Source organism: Ursus maritimus, unplaced genomic scaffold, assembly GCF_017311325.1.
Source record: "Ursus maritimus isolate PB19 unplaced genomic scaffold, ASM1731132v1 scaffold_33, whole genome shotgun sequence".
Classification (NCBI taxonomy): Eukaryota; Metazoa; Chordata; class Mammalia; order Carnivora; family Ursidae; genus Ursus; species Ursus maritimus.
In genome coordinates, this window is record NW_024425897.1 from 29,681,918 (window position 1) to 29,692,407 (window position 10,490).

A 10,490-nucleotide genomic window follows, 5' to 3' on the forward strand; every position below is an offset into this window, starting at 1 on the left:
CCACCACGGCTGACCTCCTGGGGCCCCCGAGCGTGTGTTGTGCGTGGATTGCCTCACAGCGCGTTTCCTGACGAGAAGCTGTGCCGCTGGCGTCCTGGGGCCCCGCCTGTGCGCTCTGGAATGGAGAGGCCTGTTGCTGCGGGTGCACCTAAGGGCTGCCTGGGTGCCTGGCTCAGTGTCCGCATGTGCGGGCATTCGCAAGGGGCAGTGGTTCGCCTGGATCTGCAGTGGGCTTCCTCCCGCCCAGCAGCCAGGAGGCTCTGGCGCGCGTGCCCGCAGTAGCCGTTTGCGCTTGCAGTAACTGATTGGACCCTTCCCCGCCGTGCATCCCCGTTTCGCAGATGGTGAAACCGAGCCTCAGGGAGGGCGGGGCTTACATCGTACGTATGTACAAGCACTGTCATCTTTCCTCGCCGCTCGGTGACTCAGTTTCCCCCTCTGTAAACTGGGCTTAGGAGCCATGCATAACTTGTTGCGAGTCGGAGGGGGTCGGGCCCATAAAGCGCTCAGCACAGCGGGCGCTGCGAGAGCTGACCTCGTGGTGGAGAGGGAATAACCAGGTTCCGACCGGCCTGCTGCCCCGCGCGGGCAGATCCGCGCCTCGGGGCTGGATTAGTCGGGCCTGTCCGCGCCCCGCCCCCGCCCCGCCCGCCCGCGCTCTCGCCGCCGCCTGCGCGCCCGCCAACAGTACGCCCGCCGCCGCCGCCGCCTTGTCCGGCCCTCGCCGCGCCCGACGGCGCCAGGGGCCCCGCGCGCCCCGAGAGCCACCCAGAGCGCGCCGAGGCGGCGCGGCCGGCATGCGCGTCCCCGGCCCGGGCTCCGGCTAGGCAGGGCGCGCCGGGAGAGGGGCCACCTCGACGGGCAGAGGTGGCGGGGTCCGCGCTCCGCCGCCCGCGTCCATGCCGCCCGGCTCCGGTTCCGGCTCCGGCTCCGGCCCCGGCCCCAGCCCGAGGACTAGCGGCAATTGCCTGCAGAGCGCGTCAGACCCGGGGCGCCCGCGCGGTGAGTGCGCGCTGGTGGCTCCGGGGAGGGATTCGGGACTTCGGGGGCCGGGTACAAGAGAGCAGCCGCCCCCTCCAGAGGAGCGGGGCTCAGGAGAGGCCCCCGGCGCTCTGCCCACCGCGTCCCTCCCGGGAGCCAGGCGCGCGGAGACCCCGTGTGTCTCCAGCTGCGTCCCCGCGGCCCACGTGGCGGCCGGCGGGCGGGGGTGCATCCCTGCACAGGGGCCCGGGCCTTGGCCAGGGTACTGAGGGGCCCGCGGCGGAGGCGGGGCCGGGCGTCTTGGGGGACGCGCGCTTTTGTCTGCGCCCCGGCGGGGGCTCGGCCACCCCGCTTCCCGGCGCACTCCGCGCTCACCTGCCCGGAGTTGGAGTTCTTTGTCTGGGGCGGGGCGCGGCCGGCGGAGGCTGTGCCGCGTATCCGAGCGGAGGCTGCCCCGCGGGTCGGGTCCTCGAAGACAAAGCGCGCGGTGACCTCCGCCCGCGGCCAGGATTGGGCACCCCAGGGGAGTTAGTGCCGGTCATGACACTCTCCCTCCCGGGCGTGCCCCCTCCATCAAGACCGTGAACCTGCAGCCTGGGCACCTCCCACCTGTGTTTTCGCCCGGGAGTGACCCCTTTCTTCCGCCCCCACGCTGGCTCAGTGCCAGGTTTAGAGACGATGTGGCTGCTTGGGTCACATCCCAGTAGATGGTCTTCGGGAAGTTGTTTGCACAGGTCTGGTGGCTGCACTGGGGCTGCCCCCCTCCCCCCCGGGTCAGCTGGCCAGCTCCCGACCCCTGCCCCTGGAAGGGAAGGAGCCAAGGGACTGTGCTAGGCGAGCTCCAGCAGGAGCAGTCTCTTTGCGTGCCCTGGGAAAGCGGACTGAGGATGCCTGCCCCGTGGGCATTCCTAGGTGGGCATGGCTGCGCCTGGCCAGATGTCCCGGCCCCTCACTGTGGTCCAGGAACCTCCCCGGACCCCTGCAAGGATTCGGATCCTTCCACTTCCCCAAGCAAACTTGAACTTGGGCCCTCTGTGGCCGTGGGGGTGGGGGGACCAGATGGACCTGGGAAAGTGCCTTCCTTCCTGCCTTTGCCAGGCTGGCATCCAGGGTGGGGAGTGGTGGGGAAGACACTCCCCCCTCACCCCCTCCACTGTTCCCCTAGAATTTCCAAGTGCCTGGGGCGCCACCTCCTGGCCCCTGCTCAAGCCCCAGGCCTTGAACTGAACCGGTGGGGCCTTAGGTGAGCCTGCTCCCCCTCCCCCCAGGCTGGGACCAGGAGGAGTCATGCCCCACAGAACACAGGCGCTTTCTCATTGCCGCTTCTCCGCGTTCCTTTCTGATACCGCCTTTTTCAGATGGGAATGCCGTGTCAGAACAGGGGGCTCCCACCGTGTTGGGGCTTGGCTCCCCACCCCTGCAGCTGCCCTTTCCCCGCCTGGACTCCCCCCGATGGTTGTGGCCGCTGAAGCAGCCGGGCCTTGAGCTCGTTCATTTGCGCTGCCGAGAGGTAAGGCGCCCTCTGGCAGTGGCGCTGAGCTGGGACCCTCGAGGCTGCTTGCGCAGTTGGCACCGTCCCCGCGGCCCACAGGGCCTGTCAGCGCAGGAGATGATGAAGACCTTACGGGGCGCTCGTTAGAGGAAGCAGCTGGCACACAGCGGCTCCTCTCCTGTGGCCGTGCCCACACGCGTCCAGAGCAGCCGAGAGGCAGCCAAGCAAGAAGAGACCTTCAGACCTGTGCCGGCACCTGGTGGCTGGGAGCGGGTGGGGGGGGCAGCTGGGTCAGGGTCAGGACCCACACCGGCCTCTCATAGCCTTCCAGGATCGGAGGGAAGGTCAGATTGCAGTAGGGTCGCTGGGAGGACGCTGGAGTGCTTGAGTCGGGGGCGACATGTTCCGATTTGGATTTAAAACAGACTCTTGGCTTCGTGGAGAATTCACCTGTGGGCGTGTTAACGAGCCCAGGTCATAATGATGACAATAGGGCTGTCACGCAGGCACTGCAGGGTGGTCCTGGGGTCATGGTGAGGGTCCAGTCCAGGGAGAATTGGGGTCACAGGGCAGGCCCTGGGAGGGTGGTGACGCGTGTGCCATCAGGCAGGGTATAGTGTGGGGGTGCAGCGGTCATCGCTCCTGGCAGATTTGGGGCCGAGCCTGCTGGAGTGAGCTGTCCTCCTCCTGGTCCTGGGCATCGTCACTTTGCAGACAGACAGACTGGGGGCCTGGCCCCGAGGGGCAGATGGTGCTGGCCGTGTCTGGAACCAGAGTCTGGGCTGCAGTGCCCCCTCCCCCACCAGGGCTGACAGCCTGCCCCACCCTGCCCCTGCAGACCCCCCAGCTCAGGTGGACCCCTCATCCCCATGGGGTCTCCTGGGGGTGAGGTGGTAATCCAGAGACTCTAACAGCCACTACTCACCATGTAGAATGTGCCCGAAAAAACAAACTGGCAAGGAAACAAACTCAGGAGAGAAGAGGTCATGGCCGTGGTGCCCCCGTGTGGGGGTGCAGCGTGTCCCACCCGGCTGGTAGTGGGTGAGAAGGTCACACACAGCCTCCACGGTCTGGCAGATCCGGCAGGAAGGACCCCTCCATGCACGGCTGTCCACGCTCACTCAGACACGGGGGAGAGTGCAGTCTGTGCACCCACCTTCCCCGCCTGGAGCCTCCTGCGTCTGAGGCCCACCTTGGATCGTGTTCACCTGTCAGGGGTCCTTCCCCCAGGCCTCCGTGAGCACCCTGAGATCACGTGGCATGAGGACCCACAGCCTGCCTGCCGGGGCCCGGCTCCTGGGGCACCGGGCTGTGTTCTGGGGGCTGTGTTACCACCTCTTTCATTCCTGGTCCTGGGTTTGGGGACATGATCAGAAAAAGCTAACCCCATTCCAGTGTGATTGCAAAGTCGTGCAGTGACAGGCTCTGTCCTGCGTTCATGGTCTGTCTTTCACATTTACACCACCGGTCAGTCTGGAATTATTCTGATAGAGGGAGCAGCTTCCCCTTTGCCGAGCGGCCAGCTCCCATCACACACCGTTTCCCCACAGATGAGTGGCGTGCAGCCTGGGTCATGCACAGACCTGGGTCAGGAGCGCATCACTGGCTCCCTCCCGCTGTCACTTACGTGCAGTAAGGTGCTGCCCTTTCGAGTATGCAGCGTGATGCACTTTGACAGATGCCTATGACTGTGTTTCCACCAGCACCGTCAGAGAACGCTTTCATCACCCCGGAAAGCTCCCTCGTGTTTTCTTTTAATTTGTGTAAATGTGGTAAGATGCACCCAACAAAGCTTGAGTAATCTTAACCATTTCTAAGCACACAGTGAAGAGGCATTAGGCACATTCACAGTGCTGTGCGGCCGGCGCCTCCGTCCACCTCCAGACTCCACCTGGCACACCCCTAGCACCCCGCCCCGGCGCCCCATCTACTCGGAATCTGACTTCTCAGATACGTGGGATCCTCCAGTGTCTGTCCCGTTCTGGCCTCTCTCGCCACCGGGTCCTCAAGGTCCATCCAGGGAGTGTCAGGTGTCAGGATTTCTTTCCTTTTTAAGGCTGAGTAGTGTCCCTTGTGCGTATGGACCATTTTGTTCCTCCATACGCCCGCCGATGGACTTGGGGCCATGCCCGCTTCTCGGCTCCTGTGAGTCATGCTGCCATGCCTGTGAGCGCACAAACATTTGTTGGACACTCTGCTCTCAGTTTTGGGGAGCACGTATCCAGGAGTGGGATTGCTGCTATCACGTGGTCTTTCCATGTCCAACCTTGTGAGGACCCTGTGGACCGTTGTCCACACCTTCTCGCCAGCAGTGCTCGAGGTCGCCAGCTTCTCTGCACCCTCGCTGGCACCTGCTGCTGCCTGGCTTTGACGGTGGCTGTCCTCACGGCAGAGTCCTCATGCTCTTTGGTGCTGGTCCCCCGCCACCCCCCCCCATGGCAACTCCTGGCCGCTCTCTCCACCGGGAAGCCCAGCACAGGACCTCTACACACATGAGAGGCAGTGGTCCTGGGGCCAGGGGACATGAGGGCTGGGGCGATGGCTGAAGAACTCACGGTTGCATTTTGGGGTGATGAAAATGTCCCAACCCTGACTGAGGTGACAGTTGCTCCCAGCTGCGAATACACTAAAACCACTGAATTGTACGCCTTTGACAGGTAAATTGTATGGCCTGTGAATTACAGCTCAGTGAAGCTGTTTTTAAAAAGTCAACTAGTGGGGCGCCTGGCTGGCTCGGTTGGTGGAGCACACGACTCTTGATCTCAGGGCTGTGAGTTCGAGCCCCATGTTGGGTGTAGAGTTTACTTAAAAATAAAACTTAAAAAAAACAACCCATCAAAAGAAAGGTCTACTCAGGAAAGTCTAATGGAGCTCCTTCCGTGAGCTGTGGCAGAGTCCTCCACGCAGGGCCACGTCCTCACCCTGACGTCCCGCCACCTTGCGTGCATGTGGGCGTCTACACAGGAGAGAGGCTGAGAGATGGGGTCCATCAGAAATCACGTGGACACTCGGCACCTCGTCACAGCCGTGGTCCCAGGTCTGTGACTCGGACCAAAGCATGGCAGGTGCCGTCCTGCAGCCTGTTCAGTCCCAAGCGCTTCTCCACCCTCCAGCACCAGGCCCAGCGGAGTCCTCGGCTTCCTGGGGCAGGCTCTGCCAAGATGCACCTGAGTTCCCAAGTCCCAGTCCGTCTCCCCCCCCGCCCCCCCGCCCTGGCAGGGCCACACTGAAGCCCCACATCTCTGCTGAGCATCCTCGATTCCCTGATCGTGGGCTGTGTGACCTGTGTGCCCACTTGCTTGCAGCAGGCCTGGGCATGGTCACCCTCCCGGGTGGCGGCTATGAACACAGGAGAACACCAGGCCAGGCAGCCCTCACATGCACAAAACCTGTCCAGACCTGTGTCCTAGGGGCAGGGGTAGAAGCCAAGTTCACCCCCAGGCCCTTCATCCCCTCTGGTTTCTGACCGTCCTCTCTGTCTTCCAGGCATCTGTGGGCTCTGAGAAGCTCTTTGCCCCGGCAGCCGATAAAGGTAAGCGTGTCCCTTGGCCTCACCTCCTAGCCTCTAGGAAAGGACAGGACACATTCCAGAAGTCATCATGGGAAGGGATGGCGGGCCTTTTGGGCAAGAGAGTGGGCTCCAGGTTATGCTCTATCATGGGTCGGGTTCTGGATGCAGAGCCTGAGGCAGGGGTTATGTGCTGTGATTTACAGCCCCCCAGCAAAAGCTACAAGGAAAGCAGAAGTCAGGAGCAATGGTTCCCAAAGTGGGGTTCCTGCCCCTTCCCAGGGACCGTTCGCAAGACATGTTCCCAGACCCTCCCCAGGCTCATGGGGTCGGCTGCTCTGAGGACAACTGGCAGCTTGTGGTCTAGCACCTGCTGAGGCATCCTGCGGCTGTGTGGGCTGGCTGCCAGAGCCAGCACTGCGTACGTGGCTAGCATTGCCATGAAGGGACTAGATCCCTGCAGCAGCCCCACCACCTGGCTGGCGGCCCCCACACGAGTACCACAGGCACATGCTGCCAGAAAGCTCTCCTGGCCAGCACTGCTCTAGAGAGTGAGTCCCCCAGCACAGAGGAGGGGCCCTTTGGCTTGGAAGGCTCTGTCTAGATAGAACTGGACGCAACAGGCCTTGCAGCACAGGTGGGGGCCTGCAGTGACCAGTCCCAGTGGCCTGGGAGCAGGGCATGGTCTCCCCCTGCTTCAGGTGGAGAAGTCTCGTCCTCAGATCAAAGCATTTCAGCAAAGCGTACTCATGCTGGACAGAGTCAGGGTAGGGGAGGCCAGACAGGTCTCGGGAGAGAGGCACACTCTGCTGGCATCCCACAGAGTGTGACACAGAACCATTGTCTTTTCAACAAATAATCACAAACCGTATGGCTCAAAATGGATGGCACTTACCCTCTCAACAGTCTGGAGACCAGAAATCTGAAATGAAGGTGTTGGCAAGGCCACACTCCAAAAACTCTAAGGGATGTTCCTTCCTTCCTCTTCCACTCCTGGGTGTCCCTGGACTTGTAGCCATGTCCCTCCCACCTCCCATGGCTGCCTCCTTTTGTCTTAGAAGGACATCCATCACTGGGTTTGGGGTCCACCCTGTTCCAGACTGGTGTCATCTCAAAATTCTTAGCTTGATGACATCTGCAAACACCCTTTTTCCAAATTAGGCCACATTCACAGGTGCTAAGGATTGCAGTTTGGACATGGCTTTTTGGCACAGTTCAGCCCACTACCAGGTCCACTCAAGTGCGAAGGCAGAGCTTGGGAAACGAGTCAGGGCTCTGCAGTGCCCAGGGAGGTTCATAGCAGGGGTAATCACTGGTAGTGCCCATGCTTCCCCAGTGAGGGGAGAGGCTGCAGGAGGGCTGGGGCCCTGGCGGCACACCAGCTCTGCCCAGCCCACACCCGCCTCTTTCCATCCTTGTGGCTGCTCTTACTTTGCAAGGGGCTGGAGGAGATAGAGGAGAGGCAGAAGAGAGGTCAGACGCCAGGCCAGCACCCCTTGGCAGCTGTGAGTGAGTGGGTAGAGATGGTGCCATGAGCCATCAGGCCTCAGTCCCCAGTCTCATGGCAGTGGTGGTGGTCGTGGCCTCCTCCCTGGTTCTGTCCCTGAGCTAACAGATGCAGGCTGGTGGCCACAGGGGGCCGTGTCACCCTAGAGGAGACAGAAGGAGCCATTTCCTGCTGCCAGGGGAGGAGACTTCCCAGAGGGTCAGCAGAGTCCTCTGGGTCTCACTGCTGGCCTGGGTCTCATGGCCCTGCAGCTGCAGGCTTCTTGCTGCACTCAGCATGGCAGGTGCCTGCGTGGGCCCCAGGAGGAAGTGAAATCTGCCAGCAGGCCAAACAGGGAGACCGCAATCAGGAACCTGAATCCCCACTCCTGGGAACCCGGCCATTGTCCGCTGGAGACAGAGCCTCCTCTGGCCTGGACACGTGCCCTCTGCCTAGCCTGCTCTGGGTACTCCTTACCCACCTGACCTCTGGGCATGTGACCTGAGACACTGCCTGGAAAGGAGGGTTTGGGATGAGTAAGCAGAAGGTCAAGTCCTGAGCACACAGGCACGGCTCCAAGGGGGGACAGTCTCAGCTGATGAGGGACAGTGCGTGTGGCGAGGGTGGGGGACGACCTGCATTCTGGCAGTGTGGCGAGCAGCAACGTCGTCCCACCAGGTTCCAGCCGGGCCAGCCCTGTGGAGAGGCTCCCCCAGGCCGCGGGTCCCCTGGGTGGTTTCAGAAAGAAAGCAGGCCACTAGCGCGTTGCTCAGCGACAAGGGCGACAGTGAAGGTGTGGCCGAGGGGGAGGCAGTGGCAGGAAGCGCCTGTCCACGCGGGCGACAGGTTCGGAGCCAGCACCCTGCGTGAGCCGAGTCTGCGCTGCACTTTGCCGCCCTTCCGTGAAGTGGGGTCGCTGCGGGCTCTCTGGGCCGGCAGCCCTCCCCAGCCCTGGCCCGTGTGGCCTGGGTGGGGGCTCAGCCCTGAGTCCGGCCCCGCTCACTCCGGCCCTCTCTCCGCAGGCCCCACGCTGGGCGAGGAGGCCGAGGCCAAGGCCGGGGCGCCGCCCAAAGTCTCGGGCCTGGAGCGCAGCCGCGAGCTGAGCGCCGAGCCGCCCTTCCTGCCCACGGTGCGCAGCCCCGCGCCCCCCGCCGGCCCTGCGCCAGGCGCCCCGGCCAGCCAGCCGGTCAAGAAGGAAGCCCCCGCCCTGCCCCGCCTCACCCCGCAGCCGCCGCACGCGCCCCCGCAGCCCCGCGCCCCGCTCCCGACGCACGTGCCTCTGCCCCTGGGCGCCTTCGCGGGCCACGGCCAGGCTGCGCCCAACGGCCTGCACAGCCTCAGGTGGGAGGGGAGGGGCGGGGCTGCACCGCCGCGGGGGCGGGGCCGGGGCGGGGCTGCGGGGAGGCCCGCCCCCCCGGCACTGAGCCCCGCTCCCCGCAGCAGGAGCAGCAGCGCCAGCAGCAGCGCCAGCCTCGGGCTCGCGAAGCACGCGTCCCTGTCGCCTCTCGGGCCGGGCCCCCACCTGTCTACCTCACACTTGGCGCTCCGCTCGCAGGCCCAGCACCAGCACCACGCGGCGGCCATGTTCGCCGCCCCCCCGACACTGCCCCCGCCCCCGGCGCTGCCAGCCAACAGCCTGGTCGTCCCAGGACACCCTGCCGGTAGGTGCTGGCTGGGGCCGGGCCACTGTCCCCCTCCACTCTGGGATCCTCCGTCTGGGTCGGTGGGAGGGACTTGGTCTCCCCAGCGAAGGGGTGCGGGCTCCTGAGGCAAAGCCCGCCCCACCTGCTCCCGACCCCAGGGGCTGATGGCAGGGCCCTGGCCCCGCAGGCTGCCTTTCCCAAGGGAGTCCCACTGCCTGGTGCAGAGGAAGCTTCCTGCCTCGGCCTGGGTTGTGCACGTGCATGCAGGCGCACGAGTGCCCCCTGTGTGCACACGGAAACAGACGCGGCCCCTGCTCCATCCTGAGCCCTTGCCAGGCCCGGCAGGGAAGGGGGACCTGGGGCGGCTCCGCTGCTGTGCCAGCAAAGGCTTCTGGGGCCTGCTGTGACCCTTGCAGTCCCTCATCCCCAGTGTGTCTGGGACGAGGGCCTCGGGCCCTTCGTGGGGGTGTGCAGAGCTCAGTCCTGGAGAACAGGGTTTCCCGGTGAACGGCGGCAGCCTGGCTTCTCCCTCCCTGCTTGGTTCTGGCAGGTGCCCCCTTCAAGGCCAAGTATCAGGGCGTCGAAGATTTCTCCCGGGGTCTTGTCTCCAAGTTCTTTGTAAAGTCCTGAGCAGCCCAACGCAGGTCCGGGCAGCTCGGCGCCCTGGGATGGGACCAGGACGCTGGGCTGGGGGGCAGGGCTCCCCTGCGGCCGGCTCCGGGGGCACCGGGGGCTCACGGTGTTCTCTCTTGCCTTTAGATACCAGCCTGTTGATCTCATTCAGCCAGCCAATCATGTATTGCCAGCCTCATTCGGGGATTGTGATTGGTACTTGGTCACAGGCACCTCTCTTACCTCCACCCTGGGGCCCGCACCTAGCGAGCGGCCACCACGGCTTGGCCTGCCGAAACCAGTGCCAGGTGACTATCCGCCTCGCCCCGCCGGGAGCCCGCGGCCGACGTGCCTCTCCGTCTCTCTCTCTTTTTCTCTTGTAGATCACGAGCTGCTCAGGCAAGAGCTGAACGCGCGTTTTCTGGTCCAGAGCGCTGAGCGGCCCGGCGCCCCCCTGGGCCCGGGGGCTCTGCTGCGGGCGGAGTTCCACCAGCACCAACACACACACCAGCACACACACCAGCACCAACACACATTTGCCCCCTTCCCCGCGGGGCTGCCCCCGACGCCGCTCCTGCCGCCCGCCGCACCCCCGCCGGTGCGTAGGCCCCCCGTGCGGGCGGGCGGGGGGCGGCCCGGGCGGCCGGACACGCAGCAGGCACACGCAGACGCTCTCCGCACGCACACCGGCAGACGCCGCCCCTTTCTGTCCGTCTGTCCATCTGGCCCCTCCCTCTGGTCCTTCTCTGGGTCCTGTCGTGAGGTTCT

The 10,490-nt window shown here is 64.5% G+C and overlaps 1 protein-coding gene across 1 annotated transcript in view; it reads left to right on the forward strand.

The window, feature by feature from the left end:
- The window catches only part of LOC103678893 (fibrosin-1-like protein), an 86,567-nt gene that overhangs the window by 64,595 nt on the left and 11,482 nt on the right, over positions 1–10,490 (forward strand). Inside the window, 4 exon segments of the mRNA XM_040620059.1 lie at positions 5,960–6,005; positions 8,490–8,808; positions 8,908–9,128; positions 10,106–10,320. Coding sequence (XP_040475993.1) covers positions 5,960–6,005; positions 8,490–8,808; positions 8,908–9,128; positions 10,106–10,320 — 801 coding nt within the window.